Source organism: Molossus molossus, unplaced genomic scaffold, assembly GCF_014108415.1.
Source record: "Molossus molossus isolate mMolMol1 unplaced genomic scaffold, mMolMol1.p scaffold_m16_p_9, whole genome shotgun sequence".
Lineage (NCBI taxonomy): Eukaryota > Metazoa > Chordata > Mammalia > Chiroptera > Molossidae > Molossus > Molossus molossus.
Window position 1 is genome coordinate 15,943,767 of NW_023425403.1, and position 21,826 is coordinate 15,965,592.

At 34.8% G+C, this 21,826-nt stretch overlaps 1 protein-coding gene across 5 annotated transcripts in view; it reads left to right on the forward strand.

The window, feature by feature from the left end:
- Positions 1-561: 561 nt before the first annotated feature.
- Positions 562-21,826, forward strand: part of MSR1 (macrophage scavenger receptor 1) — a 62,115-nt gene continuing 40,850 nt past the window's right edge. For 4 of the 5 annotated variants that reach the window (XM_036250595.1, XM_036250596.1, XM_036250597.1 and 1 more), the window contains exons 1-4: positions 562-660; positions 9,787-9,904; positions 11,817-11,930; positions 18,474-18,886. In XM_036250595.1, the coding sequence (XP_036106488.1) occupies positions 562-660; positions 9,787-9,904; positions 11,817-11,930; positions 18,474-18,886 (744 nt within the window). Of the gene's footprint in view, positions 666-9,786; positions 9,905-11,816; positions 11,931-18,473; positions 18,887-21,826 lie in introns of all 5 variants that reach the window. The other variant, XM_036250598.1, reaches the window with a different exon arrangement.

Below are 21,826 nucleotides of genomic sequence, written 5' to 3' on the forward strand. Positions count from 1 at the left end.
TGAAAGGGTCTTTGGACCCTCAAAGGGGTCACAACCCACAGGTTGAGAACCACTGGGTTAGGTGCTCAAAAGAGATCTGCAGATAGTGCAAACACCAGTATAGATAGACATTCAGTGAGCATTACTAAGTTATTACTTTTACTTAGTAAGTATCTGTATCCTTTCCTCATGTGCTTTGTATTTGAAGAGAGAGATAAGGGATATACGAAAAAGGATTAAGAAAAACAAATCACTTAAACATGGAATTTTCCCCTCAAATGTACATAGTGTGAAAAGGATATAATGAGAATCAATAGAAGATAATAAGGTTAATAGAAGACAATAGATGATAGGAACTTATAAACGGCGTACGTGCTGTAAAAAGGAAGAATTCATCTGTCATGTGTTTTGTACCCTGTTATAATAATCCTTGTTTCTTTTTCATCTCACTTCTCTTTCTTTTGTAATGTCCTAGATGGGAAGACAAATTTAGATTTTGCAAACTTGTGCTTTGGTGAGAGTACTATTGAAATGCATCGTTAAGAAAGATTTTCAACACTCAGTGTGTCATTTCCTTTCTTCATGTATCAGATGCTGAAATACTATGTGATAGAGATGTTACATTTCAATTGTAAGGAGGGGGAAGTGGATAAATCAGTTCAGCTCTCTTTAGGACAAAAGGTGAAGTAAGTTTATTTTACTGTTTTTCCAAAATTGCTTCTATTAATTATATGTATTGACTGTGTGTGTGTGTGTGTGTGTGTGTGTGTGTAGGTGTATATACATGAAATCAATAAGTTCTGGTAGAATTTCTTCATCCTGTCACTAATAATTTGATTTCCTTATTTCAATGATAAAACATAGAAAATTTTGCTAGGTTTTCCATGAATGAAAAATATATGTGTGTACATAGATACATATGAAATATACTAAACACTTTGCAGGTTAAACTGGTAAGAATTTTTTTAGCATATAACTGCATGTTTTGTTGAAAAGTATTCACTTTATTAAAAATATAATTAAACATTTTAATTAGTTACATTTCCTTAATTTTCACATTATACTTTTGGCTTTAATTTAATACCTTTTATTACCTTTACTTGCTCATATAGGAACTATTGGTTGTGCATCTATACATGCACTTCACTGGACTAGATGTAGAGAAATATACAGTCAAAATATAAAATACAGTTATTGCCTTCAGGAAACTCATGATTTAATGCAAATATATAACTTGAGCACCTTAATATGATGTACGAATATAATATAATATAATATAATATAATATAATATATGAACATGTAATTTGAGTACATTAACTAGTGTGAAAGTGTGCAGCTAACTACTATGGGAATATGGGAGCCAGAATGACCTCAAAGAGAGAAAGGACTATTAAAAAAAATCTTTATGGCCCTGGCCAGTTTGGCTCAGCGGTTAGAGCGTCAGCCTGAGGTCCTGAGAGACCGGGGTTTGGTTCCCGCTGGAGGCATGTGCCTCTGTTGCAGTTTGTCCCCGGCCCTGGTTGGGTCATGCGGGTGGCGGCCACTCGATGTGTCCCTTTCACATTGGTGTTTCTCTCTCTCTCTCTCTTCCTCTCTCTCCCTACTACTTTATCTAAACAAAAAAATGGAGGAATGTCCTTGGGTGAAGATTTTTTTTAAAAAAGGCTTAAAAAGAAATAAAAATAAGTCTTCATGGATTTGTTAGAATTTTAGACTCATCTTAAAGAATGGGTAAGATTTAGCCCTGGCCAGTTTGGCTCAGCAGTTGGAGTGTCAGCCAGCGTACCAGAGAGTTCCAGATTTGGTTCTCGCGAGGGGCACATACAAAAAAAAAAAAAAAAAAAAAGAATGGGTAAGATTTATACAGGATTAAATGGGGGTTAGCATCCTCATGGGCCATGTGAGAATAGCAAAAAAAAAAGTTATAGAACTGAGATTATAAATGTTTTATGCAATAGCTAGAAGCTGATTTTCTGGAAGTACATACATATCCAAGCTTCCCCACTCCTTCGGTCTATAACACTAACTAGTTATTTAAACCTTTTAGGTCTTGGTTTTCTATACTTGTAAAATGGTGACAATACTGCTGTATAAAATAGGAAAAGTTCAGATAAAAAGGAATTGGTATTTTAAAATAAAGATGATGCATTTTTTGATGGCTGTCTGTGTGCACCAGACAATTTACAAAAATTATTTTAAATCCTCATATAATTCTTTAAGTTGAAATTGTAATCATATTTTACATATATAAAAACTACAATCAAATAAAGTAAAATATTTGTCAGAGGTCACATAGTTCCAAAATGGCACAACCAATATTGAAACCTAGACTTCAGATTCAAAAATTGGTGTTCTTTCTCCTTCACCACCAAGAATGAGCATTGGTAGCACCAGGCACGATAAAGTTGTTTCCATTTTTTACCTTAAGCCCTTTTATGGACACATTTCTTTTTTCTTGTGGTATGTCCCCTAGCAGGAACCGAACCCAGGACTCTCTGATCCGCAGGCTGAGGCTCAACCGCTGAGCCAAACTGGCCAGGGCTATGGACACATTTCTTAAGTGAAGAGCTATTGGTTTCACAAATATGTTAATTCTTTTCATTTCATACACATGTTCTTAACTGTTCATGTAAAAACAAAATTTTTCTTTCAATAAAAGTTACAACATTATTATTTATCCCAAATCTTAAGAATAATGTGAACCTTAAGAGTTTGATGACGAATCTGAATAGGGAAAGTCTTAGAATGAAGATTGCATAAAACAGAAAATGCATATAAAGAGTTCATTCATATCTGTATAAAGATCCCTGGGGGAGTATAAGCAATTTATATGAATAAATAAAACCCAGGAAGAAAAACAAATAATTGCATGGTAATATCTCTTCCAGACTAATAACAAAAATGTAAGTAAAAGCCACCTTGAGGTATTAACTTTTATCAAAATCAAAATGATTTTAAAATAAATGTCATTACTAAGTAGTGGTGAATTTGGTTTAAAACTGCAATAATCATATTTGACTGTAATCCTTATAAATTTGTATGATGTTTATAAAGAGCAGTTAGGCAGTAGATACCAAGAAGTTTAAAATAGTTTTTCTGCTAACTGATAGTTCAACATATGGTCAATTATCCTAAAGTAACATTTCAAAAAAAGACAGATAAATTATAAAATATTTACATTATCTATGTTGGTAAATGTTATCCTCCAAAGAAGAGGGGAAAATTTGTTTTAAATTACAGTATAGAAAAGTGGCTACATGAATAAGATTCATATATCTGATGAGTTATTATATGGCCTATAAGTTTAAATTAAAAAATAATATGAAGTTTAAAATACTGATATGATTTTAAGAGAAAGATGTAAGACCTAATGATTATGTCACTATGAATCAACTAAGTAACATGGATATGTAGGTCCAAAGACTCAAATTTCATATGAAAGTATTTTTTTCTTCTACTAGGGCAAAGGATGATAGAAACTTTCCCCCAGTTTTTTCCAATATTATTATAATCTTTTTATAACAAAAAGAAACAAAACAGGAAAAACATAAAAGATATGCTTCCCAACAAGTTAACATTGAAATTCTTTCATGATTTTCCTGTTTTGGCTTCTGTAAATTTTCACCCACTTTATTAAAAGCTGATATTGCAAAGATGTGTTTCACTTCTCATGATAACATGCTTATAATAGATTACACAAACGCAGAAGATTTTACAGTCTTTTGTCAGTACATTGACATTTGGTTGGAATTGTAAATTTTTTTACCTTCTTCTTCTTCTTCTTCTTCTTCTTCTTCTTCTTCTTCTTCTTCTTCTTCTTCTTGTTCTTCTTCTTCTTGTTCTTCTTCTTCTTCTTCTTCTTCTTCTTCTTCTTCTTCTTCTTCTTCTTCTTCTTCTTCTTCTTCTTCTTTACTCTAATTTTTATTCATTTATTTTTGTTACAGATGTTTCTCCTTTTTTCTCCCTAGACCCCCTCCTCCCCACCCTGCCCCCACACCCCTAGTATTGATGCATATAAGTTCTTTGGTTCGTCTTCTCTCCCACCCCACCCCCCTACTCTATAACTTTATGTGGTTATTTTTTCTTTTAACCTTGGGAATGACATTTAAAGGCACATTTGAACTGTGTAAATTGTTCCCTGACTGCTAATAAAACTTCATATGTGTATGTTCTTTAAAATTATTTTAAAATGACAATAATAATGCAAGTAAAGAGCTGAAGTAATCTAGTAAGTCTGATGAATGCATTTGAGGCAAGTGGGAACTTTGAGGGTGAAATTTCTTTTTTTCAGTTTCCTGTTTACACACAAATTCAGAGAAATCCCTTTTATTTTCCAATGTATAAAAGAACTTTAAAATTTTTCACATTAGTGAAATCAAACTTTTCTTGATGCATAACCCCATATATGAAACATCGTCATCTTGCAAAAAATATTTATTTATGAAATTTCTTATAATGTATTTATGTATGCAGTGGGAACCTACCAAATGCCAGGAACTTTCTAGTCATTAACCAAAGAGATAAAAACTTCTGAATCATGGATCTAACTTGGGTGAAAGGAGACTGACAATAGACATAATGAATAAGAAAACAGTATTTCAAGTTAGATAGTGGTAAGTTTTTTGGGGAAAAAAAATTAAGCCAGGAAAGGCTTGAGGAAGTGAAAGAGGTATGTTGTAATTTTATGTCTGAGGCCCCAGAAATGTCTAAGAGAATGAGGTTTGCATCAGGATCTGTGTGAGATGGGACAGTGTTTCCAGGTTTTGAGCAGTGGGGTGACATGACCAGACTTGATTTGTGAGAAGAACATGCGAGAGGTAGTGGGGAGAATAAATACGTAAATGAAATGGCAAGAGTAAGAGTGAAGCTGAGAGACCAGTTGAGAAAGATGGTGGGGCTCCAGCCAGGACAGCAGCAGGAGAAGTGACAATAGACTGGCTGTGGAATAGGAGACACGGAAGACCCCCAAGTCTGGGCCATGAAGAAATCCAAGTAGTGATGTTTTTAGGCTGTTGCACATACAGGTCTGGAGTTAAGAAGAGAGGTCTGGGCAACAGGCATCTGTGTAAGAGTCATCAACCAGTCTTATGGTTGTATTTAAAGCAACAAGGCTAGTGAGAGCACCAAGGGAATGAATAATACTAGAAAGAGGACAAGAACTGAGACTAGGTATAACCCAGTGTTCAGTAGCTGGGAGATGAGGAGAAATAAGCAGAGAAAAATAAAACTTCCCTCAATGTACTGTCTTAGTGTAATCTTCAGTATTTTCAATAGGAAAAACATAAGCATGACCGTAGTTCTGGTATACACTCAAGGCTTATTTTATTTTATTTTTATACATTTGCTGCTGCTTGATCTCTCAAGAATCGGCTTCTCTCGCTACAATACAAGCAAAATAGCTAAAATTCCACGTGGCAGGTTATGGATGTCCTTGCATGCCTCGGAGTTCTTTCTCCTATTCCATGACCCTGACTTGTTCCACCATAACATCAGAAGTTCTTCCTTACCTTGAATACTGATGCTTCTTCCTTTACTTGCCCATTAAATATGTTTGTTCTCAAGTTAATGTTCTCCATATTTCTCCCTGAAAAATATTTTCTGTTTGACTTTTCCCTCCTAGTTGTTGTTAAAGTGTTATATTTTTATGCTTGTTCATCAATTCTTTTCATATCCTTCTCTTTTTTAATATCTCCTGGATGCTACCCTTTAATTGCCCACTCCACTGCTGTCACCCACGGTGCCTGGCTGGGTTAGAGAAGAATGGGCTGAAATGAGAAGGTTGGACTAGAGGGGCAGGAATGGCTCTGGGGACGCCGGGGTGGCTGTGCAGTCAGGTGTGGGTGTAGTGGGCAGAGTGAGCTCGAGTACAGCCCTGCCTCCAGGGACAGACTGTGCTTTGCTAGCACCTCTGTGTACCTTTATAGCTGACAGTATATATTTTCTTCACTGCACAAAAAAATAGAAGTAAACCATGATAATAATCAGATGATATCAATAGATGATATGCCAACACCAAAACACCTGGAAAAAAGAAAAATTTGGTTGATGTGGAAAATACCCCATTGTAGCTAGTTGTATTATTAAAAAAAATAAAAAAAGATTCTGAGCTGGATCAAAAATAGGATCAGAGCCGGAGATTTTATACACACACACACACACACACACACACACACACACATATATGGCTGTCTGGTGATCATTTATATAGTTTAGTCTCTTATATTAGTGCGTAATATCATCTTTGGTCCTTAAAAATATTCTATATACATTGCTCTTGGCATCGTTGGACTGGCCTACATGAAGGAATAGGTATTTCCATCTTAAAGTCATTGATTGAAAAATATCCCAATACTTGCCATCTTTTATTTTTTTCATGATGTGGCATCTAGTATTCTAAAGTTATCTTAAAATAAAAGAAGAAGAAGAGCAGAAGCAGAAGAAGAAGAAGAGGAGGAGGAAGAAGGTGGAATTCTTTCTTTCTCCCAAGAAAAGTCCTTTAAGCCAAGGAGGCCCCGTGGGTTCTAAATTACAACTTTATTGAAAGGCACATGTGGAGCTTCTGAACAAGTATATGGATAAAAATAATATTCACTTATTCATTTGATTTATTGAGGCCAAGCTTAGATCATTGTATTATCATTCTGGATTTGGTACTTTTTTTCTCTCTAAACTAATAAAATATTTCAGTTTTCTGTAAGAAACAATCATATAAGCTTTAACAAAGGTCTATAATGTTTATTTATTTAAAGGGCTAAACATACACGGAGTGCTTTGAGAAATATCCCCAAACAACAAGTTGAGGAATCTGCATTATTGCTGAAGCTTACGGAAAATATTCATTTTCCATGTCAACAGTTTAATTGCTCAAGGCAAATACTACAGAGAGAGAAAGAGAGAAAGTTCCTAACTTTGTATCCACATTGGGGATACATATTGAAGAATGGGCCTCAAAAAGGAATGGGTGTTTGGAAATGTGTGGGGATAAAGTTTGGATGTTTTGGAGGGAGGAAGTAGAGATATAATGATTAGGAAACATTATTGACAGTTAGTGAGTGGCAACCAGGGGCAATAAACATCCTATACAACTAAGACAATCTTTCGCAAAAAAAGAATTGTCCCAATCGAAATGCTAGCAATCTTCTCTTGAGAGCTACAGTGAGATATGGCCATAGCTAGTTGCCAATTGGACCTGACGACAGGAAAATAATGCAGATTAGGAACAGGCTCGAGTCAGTGGCAGTGTGTCAAGAATGTAACACAGTAACCCAGCCTTAAAAATGGGTTCATGCTCAAGAAGGCTATGAACAGAATAACAATGTAGAATAGGAAAAAAAATCTGAATTAAGGACAAAACCTGTTTACCAAGAAATTTTCTATGAGAAGAAGCACACCTTTTTGGTTCCCCTGTCTCCAAATATCCATTTTGTTTAAAAAAGAAAGAGAAAAAAAACACTAATATATGAGACCAATACCTGACAAAACAGAAATCAGATCATTCATTCAACAAGTATTTATTAAGTATATTTTATATTCCAGGTTGCTTTAGGCTCTGGTAATACGTATTTAACACAATAAGACATGCTTTCTCCTCTTACGTTCCTCAGAGTCTGGAGAGATTTATCAGATTCAAAAGATTTCATCGTTTTTTACAAAAATATTCCCATCTAGAAGATTGAGTAATATGAGATGTTTACTTTGTATTTAAGTTAGAATGGAGTCATAATAACTCAAATATCAAAACCAAAGCCAGAGCCAAACACATTGAGGAGGACCAGTCAGCAGTCCGAAAAGAGATTCCCAGTTACACCGCAGGTGTATCTCAATGCATACTTCGTGAGCCCATCTTCTATAAACTAAGTTTAAAGTTCAAAAGCTCTGACACATAGTCCCCCACTGTTTTGAGCCATAATTTAAAAAAATAATTTAGCTAAGCTTTATTGTTGCCTTGGTTTTTAAAATTATTTGTTTGTTCATTTGTTTTGCTTGGCAAATGAAATTGTCATGTAGTTCAAATGACAGAGTGAATTAAAAAGGGGTAAATGGTAGGGGAGTCTGGATCTGAATTGTCCAAGTTGACTTCCTATAATGATCAATTTTCCCTGATAATTCTTTCTTTCATTTTGCCTCTGCCTAAGAAAAGAAGACGTAGGTCCTCTGCCTTCCCCTCCACTCCCTTCCTCCACAGTGGCCAAATCATTTAAGAACACACTTTTTGGTCAGATCAACAGGATTTAGGGAAACTAAAACCAACTCACAGAATGATGCATGAACAAAGATTGTTATTGCAATTTGCAATATAAAGAGTCTCTTTGGTACTATTTTAAAAAATATATTAAGAGGCATTGAGTCACATCTTTACTTGCCTGTATCTCTCCCCAAAGCAGTATGAATGTTTGCATGTGAATGACTGTCCTTTATTTCCTGGATGAGGATATGCATTTGGTGTCCTGGAGCTGCTAGTGTGCTCAATTAAACTTTGACTGTGCCAAATCCATAACTGAGCATTAAAGAAAATAAGAAATGATCAGTGATGTTGGTTTTATTCTAAATTTATCAATCAAATGAACTGTTTCCAAGAAAAAGTCGTATAATTTATTTTCATGGAAAATGTTTTTAAAATGTGGTCTCTGGCATGCAAGCTGCAGTATTACTAGAGAGCTTGTTGAAATTGCAAATTCTATTTACATTTATTTTTGTTATGGATATTTCTCCTTTTTCCCCCATTAACACCCTCCTCCCCATTGTCACCCCTCCCCCCCAGCCTTGTTGTCTATGTCCATGGTTACACATATATGCATATAAATTCTGTGGTTTATCTCTTCCCGACCCACCCCACCCCCTCTTCTGAGGTTTGTCAGTTTCTGGGTCTATTTTGTTCATCAGCTTGTTTTGTTCATTATAGTCCACAAATAAGTGAGATTATGTAATATTTGTCTTTCTCTGATTGGCTTATTTTGCTTAGCATAATATTCTCCAGGTCCCTTCATGTAATTTCAGAGGATAAGAAATCTTTCTTACAGCTGCATAGTATTCCATTGTGCATATGTACCACAGCAAATTCTTAACTCCCCTAAACATAGGAAAGTGAAGGTGAGGTCCATCAACATGTTTTTAATTGAGCCTTTCACTTGATTCTGAACTATCTTAAAGACACATAGGCATAGATTGTATCATAGAATACGGATTGTGCTTAAAAAGGTATAAAGACATATTTGTGATGCTGCCAATGTATACAGAGGAGTCCTGAGAAACAAATAAATAAGCACAAATAAGAAAAGAAAAAAAAAACAACAACTAAGTTTTCCCTGTGATTCTTAATCTAGTGAATAGATTTTATCTTTCCAAAGTGATAAACAAGTGCCTTGGAAAAAGAAAATCTGGCTCATGAAACTCTGATAAAAGATCACAGGAAATATTTCCTTCCAGTTTTGTACAACTATTTGTTCTAAGGGAAATCATTTTTTCTTTTCAGCTAAACAGTTGTTTTCTGTCATGTGGAAACATCTTTTTTAGCTATAAAAGAAAAGCTACCTCTCACTCTAAAAAAATACACACCTACAAACACAGATACACATTTGTACATAGAAAGACACATGGGTAGGTTCTATGTAAGTCTGTCTTTTACTGTTACAATTGATATTTATGGGTAGGCATCATATATTAATATATATATATAGTAGAAATGTAAATTTGGTTAATTAATTATGTTTCCTTGCTAAAATTGGATTTTAATTATAAAATTCAGTTGGAAACATCATGCCCAAGGGTGCTAGCCACTTTATATGTAATTAATATATTTTCTCAGGTGTTTAATAGAAGTATGGAGCAGTGGGATAGCTTTCCCGATCATCAGGACGACGCCAATAGCTGTTCAGAATCTGTGAAGTTTGATGCTCGATCAATGACAGCTTTGTTACCTCTGAGTAAGTAGAGGAAGGATGGGATGCCCAGGGAGACTGCCCTTAGGGTTACTGATCCTATGTAAAATTACAGTCTTGAGACTTACCTTAAATGTGTACGAATGTTAAAATAATTCCTACTGGATAAATAGGTCTTTTCCTCTCTTGAGAGAAAATACAAAATACACTTAAGTTGAAGTTAAGAAACATTATAATAGATTAAATGAATCCACATATTCACTGAGTTCTCTGATTTCCCAGCCCCTGGACTAGGGCCCAGAGATGATTGTGAATCCAACACATGAATCAATATTTGAAAATCATGGGTGGTAGGTACTTGTATTAGATTCCTGTGGCTGCTGAAACGAATTACCACAAAGTGGGTGGCTTAAAACAATGGGTATACAGGCATTTATTCTCTCACATTTTTGTTGTTGTTGTAGTTAATCCTCACCTGAGGATATTTTTCCATTGATTTTTAGATAGAGTGGAAGGGAGGGAGGGTGGGATGGAGAGAGAAAGAGAAAGAGAGAGAGATATTGATATGAGAGAGACACATCGATTGGTTGCCTCCCACACGACACGACTCCAACTGGGGCTGGGGGAGAAACCTGCAACTCAGGTACGTGCCCTTGACTGGGGATCGAACCCAAGATGCTTCAGTCTACAGACCGACACTCTAAACTGCTGAGCCAAACTGGCCAGGGCTACTCCATCACATCTCCAAAAGGCCAGGAGTCTAAGTCAAGGTATCAGCAAGGCCATACTGCCCTTGAAGGCTCTAGATTAAGAATCCTTTCTTGCCAATCTCTAGCTTCTAGGGGCTCCTGGTACTCTTCATCCCCTCCCCTTTGTAACTGCATCACTCCAGCCTGTGCCTCGGTCTTTACAGGGTCTTCTCTGCTGGTGTCTCCATGTCCTCTTGGCCCAAGAACATCAGTCATTGGATTAGGACCCCACTCTAGTCCAGGATGACCTCATTTTAATCCTTTAATCTACAAAGACCCTATTTCCAAATAAATTCACATTCACACATACCCAGTGTTAAATTTTCAATAACATCTTTTGGAGAAACACAATTCAATACATAACAACCTGAAACAGATGTTTGTACAGGTTAACACAAGACCTCGGAACTAGTAGTATTTGACAGTATCTGGATAGGTTCATTTAAGTTGTGAAAACAGAGGTGCTTTAATTCTTCTAAGCCTTAAGTACATTTTACAGGGGATGAGGTGTGTGGGGAAGGAGCCATAGAGACATTTCAGTCAGAGGAAGCAGCAAATACAGAGTTATAGGATCTTAAATGAATTCTTACATAGAAAAACCTGAAATATAGACAGGCTGGATCTCTTGTGCTGTGCTAGCAATAGATGGGAGGCCGTGGCACAACGAGACAAGGAAAAAAGGTAACAGTAAAGCTTTTAGAGGTGGAGATGCTGAGAGATTGAGGTAGGAGAAAAGAGTCATTGAGAACAGAGACATGGCAAAAACAAACAAACAAACAAAAAAACACCTTTGAGAGTTTAGAAAAGGCAGTATACAAATAATTTGTGATTGGAGATTGGAGATAAAGGAGATAAAGGAGAAGTGACTCCTGGGTTTCAGGCTTAGTCGGTTTGGCAGATGGAATGTCCCATTTTGCTGTATTGTGGGTTGTTCTTTGTCTTTTTCCTTAGATGAGACAAGTACAACCTGTAGAGGGTAATCACTTTTTCACGGATGCTTAGTTAATGGAGAAGTAAGTCAAATGTCCCTAGTGATGCCTATATTGGCGTAGTCTGTGATTGTCCTTTTTGCTTCCTACTGAATAAACAAGAACCTATTTGTTTCCCTTTTTAGTTCAATAGGCTTGGTAGTAACAATATAATTTTGAAAAATTAATTAAGTAAAAAGATTAAGTTTTCTAACAGTAGTTCGGGCTTTTGTTTTTCAGATCCTAAAAATGGCCCTGCCCTTCAAGATAAACTGAAGTCCCTCAAAGCTGCACTGATCGCCCTGTATCTCCTTGTGTTTATAATTCTCATACCTATCATTGGAATAGTGGCAGGTACAGTATTCCAGAATTCTGAAACCCAGGAGCTCAGCATGTGAATTAGTCACTGTAGAAGCAAAAAGAAGTATTCAGTCTTTTGTGTATGGGAGATTCATAAGGTAAACTTCATACCACCAAGTGTTTCTTAAATTTATTAAATGACAAAATAGATTCTTCAAAATTATTAAGTGAAAGCATCAAATATATGAAATAGAATATAAAATAAAATATTAAGATAAAAATACAGCTATGGAAAACATTAGCCCATTTCAAAAATATATTATCCTCTGAAGTCCTATAGACATCTAGTAGTGGGTCACAGATTTCATGGTAAGTATGCTAGTTGCCAATGTGAAAATATAAACATGATCATTTATATTAATAACGCCTAATATATATAAACAACACAGTTTTCCGGTAAAGTTCTTCTACTCCCAGTATTGAGAGCAAAAAAATATTCTGTAAGTCTTCAAAAAGGAAATAATGGCCTACACTTCAGTAATATCTTTACAGCTTATATCTAAAACATCTCTAAAAATTAGAACACTTTTCTCGGGCTCACCATAATGTTTTCCAGGTATGTATTTCTTTGGAGAGTCTGACTTTGAATTGGGGATAGATCTGAGGGTTTCTACAGGGATGGCTTGCATATAACTCAGTGAAATCTGTAAGTATTAATCCCCTCAGTAGCATTTTTGATGTATTTGATTGGCATTCGAGTTTATATGTCTTGTAGGTCTCCTTTCTCTATGACTGGCAAAATGTCTGGACATACGGTGTAATAAAAGATAGGCTGGGAATAAGATACATTTTTTGCATGCATACTAACCAGCTTAACAAGAAAATGCTCCGAAACACAAGGCCAAACCTTCTCTACTAAGAGGTCTTCTAAGAGAATATTCTACAACAGAGCCAAAATTATGCCAAGAAAGAAACTATAATAAAATGACAACAACAATTGTAATAGTAGCTGTCATTTTTGAGCACTTACTATGTTCAGGCACTGGGCTATACATTTTCTATGGATTATCTACATACACCTTTCCATTTACTCCCGAGCAGACTCATCCTCGTTATCCACAAAAGGACCTTGAGACTGTTCAGTAGTGGAGCTGGAGTTTCCTCCCACAACACTTGACTCCTGATTTCTATGGTCTATCTTCCTGTGCATTTGGGTTTTTAGAACAAAATGTGGTTGACCAATGAAAAAACAAAACAGTTGCTGTAATTTTAGCCAGCAAAATATTTTCCACAGGTAAAAACACCAACTCCTATTTTGGCCATTATAAACAAAATACAAAAACAAACACCATCACCAACAAACTAAACCAATCAGTCAATCAAACCAACCACAGCCATCTAAGCAGAAGAACCTGATGTATCTGTCATGAAACTAACTCCCTGATGAACTGAGGTTATCTGTATGTTGTTTAGGTACATACCTATCTGTAGTTTGAAAAGCATCACTGAAAGATGTTTTTATTATTTGAGATTACTAGCTATAAACCAGTTATAACTGGGGTAAATTTCATCACCTCTATACAATCCATGGTCTGCAGAGCCAACCCAAGAGTGCAGCTACTTTCTAATGGACCTGTGCAGAATGTGGACTGAAGTCTATGAAGAATTCAAGGTTCTAAGTTCAGAATCTCTGGGCCGTTAGAAAATACTATTGAGTCAACACATTTGTTTTAGAGTTGACAATGATTGATCTGAAGTGGTTTTGCTTTCTAAAACTACAATAGTACCTATTAAGATTGACAAGAAGAAAAAAATATTCAAATCAAATAAGTTCATGTTAGCACCCAAGTTCGCCAGAATTTGGGATAGATCTTGCTGTGTCTATCACACTTAAATAATGAACAATTGACAGTCCATTTACAACTTTAATTAAGTTGTAGATCAGAATATTTTCCAAAAAAGAAACAAAAATGTAACATATATCTCCACTTGATATAAAAAAGCATACTTATAGACCAAATATACCCCTAAAATGATAGTAATCACTTTGTTTTGGCAAATATGAATTGGTGGGTGAAGTAAAACATTGTACATAAAAACTCTACTTAAATCTAAAGTGTCATATTCATGGAAAGATATTTCTTAATTTTAAAATCTACTCTAGATGTCATCTTTTTTCGAAGAAGCTACTGAATCACTGGCATAGTATAACAGCAAAATAATGTCTTTGGACAATAAGATATAATTTAGTACCAATGTTCATAAATTGTTACTGAAATACTGAAGATTTTTTTAAGAGAATATCTTTGTTTTTTTGATATACATTTTTTTTTCTTTATTGATTTTTAAAGAGAGAGGAAGGGAGAGGGACAGAGAGGTAGAAACATGGATAAACGAGAAAGAACATTGATTGGCCACCTCCTGCATGCCCCTCACTGGGGATTTGGCCCACCACCTGGGCATATACCCTGACCAGGAATCGGACCGGTGACCTTTTTGGTGCACGGGTCGACCCTCAACCACTGAGCCACACCGGCTGGGCTACTGAAGATTCTTTAGCTCAAAATAATACAGATTTCTGGAAGGAGAAGATATTACCAACATGAAAGAGTAAATGTTATCTGTGGAATCAAATATGACTCTCCCACTAAGTCTGTGCACAAGCCATAAACACTTGTCTCTTTTCAAATGTGAAATATACAAGTAAAAAAAAAAAAAACCAAAAAAAAAGCCTTCTCTCCAATGATAGCAAGAGGAATGAAGATTTGACAATAGGAACTCTGGTATTCTTTACCTAGACTTATGATACAGAATTAAACATTTTTAAAGAAAGCAGGGATCAAATTAGTTTTCATTCAGAATTTGGGAAAACAAGCACTGTTTTCTTTTTAAATCTATAAGCAAAATGTAACCTTTATTGTCAATTCAAGCTGAACTTGATGTCAAATAAAAATCCTTGGTCATATGACATTTTGTTAAATCTGGTTTCTCTTTGATACTGTAAACAAGATTTGATTTACCCATACAAAGTAGAAATTGTTACAGGATAAGTAAAATTATGTGGTTGAATGATTAGATCCATATGGCTAGTAAAATAAAAAAGAGGTTACTGTACTCATCGCAGTACTGAACTTACCCCAAGTTTTATATTACACAGTATCAATTGCCCTTAGTTATACTGTTATGAATATAGATGCATAAGTCACAGATAGTGAATCCAAATTAGTAACAATAACAAAAAAAGCTGAAACTTACCAAATGCTTGTTATGTTCCAGGAAGTATTCTACACAGTTTATGTACATTAGCTCATTTAATTATTTAAACACTGACTACTAGAATCCCATTTATAAAGAAGTGAAATAGAAGCCTTGACAGATTGACTTGCCCAAGGTCACAATTTACAAAGGAAAACAAGAATTGCTAACCTGGGCAGTTCTAATCCAGAACCTGGATTCTTAATTGCTAATTAAAAAAACCAGTAATCACCATAAAAGGACAAATTTTAAGGGACTACTTTGAATTTCAGTCGATCTTATTTCCAGAGTTGCTCAAATAGTGCTCTATACTTAGTAGGTGCTTAATAAACAAATCCGAACTGATGAATTCATAAATGAGGCTGTCAATCCAAAAACTTGTTTCCTACCTTAATTTAATAAATGTGATAAGATCTCACTAAAAAATATACTTTTTTGCTTAATTTATTGATAAAGTAAGATGTATAAAATAATCACACTTAAAATGCCTTGGTTGTGGATCATGTCAAACTGTATTATTAATTCAATGAAATAAATTTTGAAGAGAATGTAACTAGGAAAATATGATATAATATGTTTTTTAAATTGAGATTTAATTGTATATATAATGTAATACTTAATATAATAATGTCTTCAATAGCAACCATCTCTAACAGCTTCTTTAAGTAAACGTGGTGAAATCAGTTTTCTCTGTAACTAAGATAACATCTCTCATGGAGAAAACACTTAAATTTGAATAGAGTTTTCTTATGTGCCATCTGTGTGCTGTAGGATTGGCATGCCTTAGCTCATTCATCCTCAGCACCACTGTTGAGATAGTTCCTACATCTAGATCTTTGAAGGAACCTGAGCAAGGAGAGGATAAGTAATTTGTCCAGAGTAACCAACCTAGTAATGAGAAGTAGAGCTGGACTCCAGAATCAGGCAGCTGGACCCTGTGTAAACACCAAGATATCCTTTTTATCACAGGTACCCTGAGCTAAGGATGGGAACTGAATATGTTCCATGTGTTATTTCATTCACAGAAAACTGTAAAGCTGATACTATTGCTATATCATTTTTACTCAGAAAACTAAGAGATCAGGTATAGCTGATTATATAGGTATATTTTTAAACTATGTGAAGTTATCTTTATATTGCTTGATAATGGTCAAATATGGAAAATTGTAGACATTTAAACTAATATAAATAAGAGATACATATATGTAGATAAAAGATATAAATGATAGAGATAGATAGATAGATAGATAGATAGATAGATAGATAGATAGACAGATAGATAGAGATAGATAGATAGAGATAGATAGATATGGAAAGATAACATAACCTTAACCATCACTGGTTAATGATAAAATAGTGCATAACATTTTCTTTATTGGGTATAATTATGTATTATTTTTATCTGCAAAGTTAATGTTTATGCTTTTTATTTTTTTGAAACTATGAACGTATTGCTCCAGATCTTTTCAGAAGGATAATTAGCTTGCTTAGAGAATATATGTCTATATGAAAATATGTATCAGCAGCTCTGTATGTTCCCAAAATGCCATTTAATATAATTTTTTTCTTCAGGAAATAATTATTCACAGGATTGTTTATCAAAAAAAATTAAATATATTATTGAGAACAGAAACAAATTATTGTGGAGGATTTATTAAATAAATCTGGTAGGTCCATATATAGAATACAATGAAGTTATCAAACTTATTTTTGTAAAACAATTCTGAGTAATATGCAAAATAATTTATATTATAGTATTAATTTAAAAGTAGCTTTCGGATTGTATATAAAATATAATCTTGCTTTTGTAATAATAATGTGATAGTGAAAACAGAGAGCCAAATTTGATATACATACACCAAAATGTTCGCATTTAACCTGGGATGAAGAGGTTAATGGTAATTATTTTTCCTTATTATTCATCTTTTCTAAGTTTTCTGCTATGAATATATATTTCTTAGTAGACAAAGAGGAATCACATAAAAATAATGTGTTTTAAACTAAGAATTTTATTTGCTCAATTTTCTGCTCCACCAACTATAAATTAGGCCTGTGTAAATTGAAAATGACAATTCTCTACCAGCTTATATAGGATGAGGAAGATGAACCAACAATTTATTCATAGAGTGGATAATACTCATACTTCTACTTTTATTTTATTATCATCATCGTCATTTATCTTGATAATAACTAACGTATTCCACATGCTAACTTCATGTACTCTGTTATCTCATTTTGTCCTAACGGTGGACCCAAGTAGGGCACAATGCACTTTATCATCTGGAGCATCTCTCTTACTGGGGAAGCCAAATGTACTGGTCTAAGAGATTCTTATAAGCAACATTTCAGAAAGAATAGCTTAATCCTGGAATAAGTTCTAAAGTAAAGTGGGAAGAGGAGACTGTCACTCTGTCAGCAATAGGCCTACTGTGGTTCATACATTGTTTATTTAAAATAAATGCTTGATTTAGGATAGCATTTAAAATGTTAGAATGGTTGCTTACTTCTATACTATGACAGACAAAATTATGAATTTTTTAAATTTATTTTTAATACTATATATTTTTATTACATATGTCCCCCCTTTTTCCCCCTTTGACTCTCTTCCCCACTTCTGCCCCACCCCCGCCTTCACTGTACTGTTGTCTGTGTCCATTGGTTATGCATATGTGCATATCAGTTCTTTGGTTTATCTCTTTCTGCTCCCCCACCCCACCCCTCTTCCCTCTGAGGTTTGTCAGTCTGTTTCCTACTTCCATATCTCTGTTCATTATATTCCTCAAATAAGTGAGATTATATTATATTTGTCTTTCTCTGACTGGCTTATTTCACTCAGCATAATGCTCTCCAGGTCCCTCCATGCTGTCTCAAAGGGTAAGAGATCCTTCTTTCTCACAACTGCGTCGTATTCTGTTGTGTAAATGTACCGCAGCTTTTTTATCCACTCATCTGCTGAGAGTAAAGAAGTAAGCAAACAGGAATATGTTTTCTCCTACAGTTATCTCTTTACTTTTCTATCTTTAAGCTTTTTATCAAAAAAGGTTTATGGAAAATCTTTAAGAAGCACAATTGTGTAAGTACTATAAAGGAATGGACTTGTGCATGAGACTGCTTTGAGTACTTTCCATTTTCATGGCCAACTCTTAGGAAAACTTTGTTTTGCCCAAAGTTCGTTATTATTTCCCCAGGGTATTAATTTCCCCCTAGATATGGAAAGAAATAAAAAATAATTTTACTAAGAAAAATAAAAAATAATAAAACAAAATGAAATGTTAGAATGGAATGTTATATGTATTTAAGGAGACAGGCCATGACTCTGCTTATTTTTGCTTAAATATGCAGCTCAACTCCTAAAATGGGAAAGGAAGAATTTCACAGTTGGTTCAATTACTGCCAATAATACACCTCAGAGTTTCATGGGAAAAGGAAATCACTGTGAAGATGATATAAAATTCCGAGAAGTTGTCACGGAAAACTTGAGCAACCTGGAGAAGAGAATCCAGTATATTTCAGATACACAAGCCAATCTCATAGATTCAGAGCATTTCCAAAATTTCAGTGTGCTGACTGATCAAAGATTTAATGATGTTCTTCTCCAGCTAAGTACTGTGGCTTCTTCAGCTCAGGAACATAGAAATGAAATAGATGAAATCTCCAAGTCATTAATAAGTTTGAATACCACATTGCTTGCTCTGCAGCTCAGTATTGAAACACTGAAGGGCAAAGTCCAAGAGAATACATTTAAACATCAAGAGGTAAGAGCTTCTGTACTGGAAGGTCACGTGCTGGCACTGAATTCATGTCGGTCTATCTCCTCAGGGGAACAGGAAAGCAAATATTCCCAACCCTGTTCGAACGTCATCCCACATACCCTGATTCCTCTGGTAATCTTACCAAAAGGTCTCAAATAGATTTTACTTAGTTCCTTTTCCAGATTCCCAGCAAAAAGGAAAATATGTTTCCATTGGATATAGCCTCTCTTAAGATATTTCAATATTATAAAACCTGGTATAGTACCTCTTGAGGCTGCCTAAATAAATTACGATTTTTAAATTATTTTAGCAGATCTGGGAGAAGTAGGCACACTGTAAATTTTACAACAGACCCCAACTTTTTTTCATCATCATTCCTTACATGGATAACCTAAAAAAAAATCTACATTTTAAAACAGTTACTTTGTCACTCCCAAAAAGTATAAATGTTTAATGTGTAAATTAACTATAGTTTAAAAATTAAAATTTGAATACTATATTAAATGTCATATCATAATAGGATTAAATACACAAGACAAAAGAGCCAGACATATTCTAGATCGATCAGTTGTCAGCAAAAATGTCTTTTTAAAGGGTCAGAGAATTATTTGGCTTTGGGACCACATGATCGCTGTTGTAACTATTCAACTCTGCCACCCACTGTAGTGCAAAAGCAGCCACAAACTACATAGATGAGCAAATATAGCTGTGATCCACCAAATCTTCCTTTATAAAAACAGGCTTTGGCCTGGGGTCAAATGTTTTTACCTCTAGACTATTCAGTTGGATCATTTTGTATTGATAAAAAAGATACTGAGAAGCAAGTCACTTATTTCAAAATTGTATTTTTTTTTTTTTTTGGTTGAGTAATTATAATTTTCCATGAAAAATAAACACATGACTAAAATTTTAGTACTTGTGAAAAACTAATCTTCATATTATAAAATATATAACACCTAAGATTATAATTAATGTGAAGCCTATCATATTTCCATTATTAGCTTAAAAATCTGGCATCTTTGTAGTAGATTCTACTTGCTAGACCCATTCTTAATGAGCAAAGCAGAGATTAATTAATTAGAAAACAAAGAGAAGCCTCTGAAGTTATAACATCGGATGAAAACCAACCAAATGATTAACTGAAGAACAGACAAAAACAGCCCTGGCCAGTTTGGCTCAGCAGTTAGTGCACTGGACCATGGACCAGAGAGTCCTGGGTTCGGTTCCCGCTGAGGGCATGTATCTCGGTTGCAGTTTGTCCCCGGCCCCAGTTGGGGCCCCGGTTGGGGATGTGTCTCTCTCACGTTGATGTTTCTCTCGCTTTCTCCGTCTCTCCCTCCTGCTCTATCTGAAGATAAAAGCAAAAATGTCCTCGGGTGAGGATTAAAAAAAAGAAAAGAATAGACGAAACAGGTCAATAAAGAATATTCTATGTTTACCATTTGTAAGGTGCAATCACTCAGAACTTTAGAATTTTTATATGATTCTAATCTTAAGTAGTCACAAGACAATGTCATTGCTGTTTAGATTTAGGAACTCAGTGAATCTTATTCCAACACCCACCTGGATGTTCTGTTCGAATTCCATGGCACATTTTCCAAAATCTGACAGTTAGTATTTCCCACACTGTTAATAAGTATCTGAGCCTATCAGATGGTATTGGAATATCAAGGACTCGGACCATGGAGGGATTAGAGAAAATACACAAAGAAGAAACTGTTGAGGAGTGTGGGAGACAGAGGAAAATAAAACATCAGTTATTGGAATAGAACCTGATTAAGTTGGAGGGAAAGAGGAAAGAAGAGAAATAGTACTTTGTGTGGGAACAGGATCAGAGAAACAGTGAGAAAGGGTGAGGAGAGAACAAAGATAAACCATAGAGAAGAACAAGGGTATATTTGATATTGACCTAAATCCAGCAGAGACTATTGAATATGAACCCACATAAATGAGGAGTTGAAGCCAAATTGGAAATGTGATAACCAAAAATAATCATAATATATCAAATTAAAAGAATCGAAGTATGGTGATTAGTGAACTGTCTGAGTTTAGGTAGATTTCACTTGTATTTTGTAACACATAGATGTGTTCTACAAACATCTATTTCACTCTTCATTTTTACCATATTGTATAGAAAATGCCAGATAATCAGGGAAGGAGAAAGAGGGTGGCTAGAGATGTGCTGATCTCGAATAAAGTTTGGGTGAGGGAAGGCACAGAGCAGTGAGAAATGATAAACTTCTCTGAGTCTAGTGCCATTGAAGAGGCAAATCTGGATATATGTTCCTTAAAAAAACTTTGTTTAAAATACATTTTTAAAGAGAGAGGAAGGGAGAGAGATAGAAACATCAATGTGAGAGAGACACACCCGTCAGCTGCCTCCTGCATGCCCCCCACTGGAGATCAAGCCTGCAGCCTGGGCCTGGGCCCTGACTGGGAATCAGACTTGTACCTCCATGGGCCGATGCTCAATCCACTGACTGCCTTGACCCTCTCACCTCAACTTGCCCAGTCCAGTCAAGGAAAATGTAAACCCAAAGGAAAACCAAGCAAAAGACTTGAAAGGAAAAGTAATAAAGAAAAATATCAAACATTTTTATGATTTAACTTAACCTTATTATAGTTTGGAAAGCAAATTAAGTAACAAGAATGTATTGTGTGTCTACTCTTACTCTGCAAACTTAAATATATTGATGGCACCTAGTATTTGTGTGCCAAAAGTAGGCACTGATGTACAATTAACAAGATTTTTAAATGCTACCATATATTTGGAGGCCAGTGTGAGAGTATTGAACAGACATTTTAAAATTTACTCTCTTTGATCAGATTCACTTCTAGGAAGCTGTCCTATAGAAATATATATATATATATATATATATATATATATATATATATATATATATATAATGGTGTTCATTATAGCATTATTTAAAGTTGTAAAAT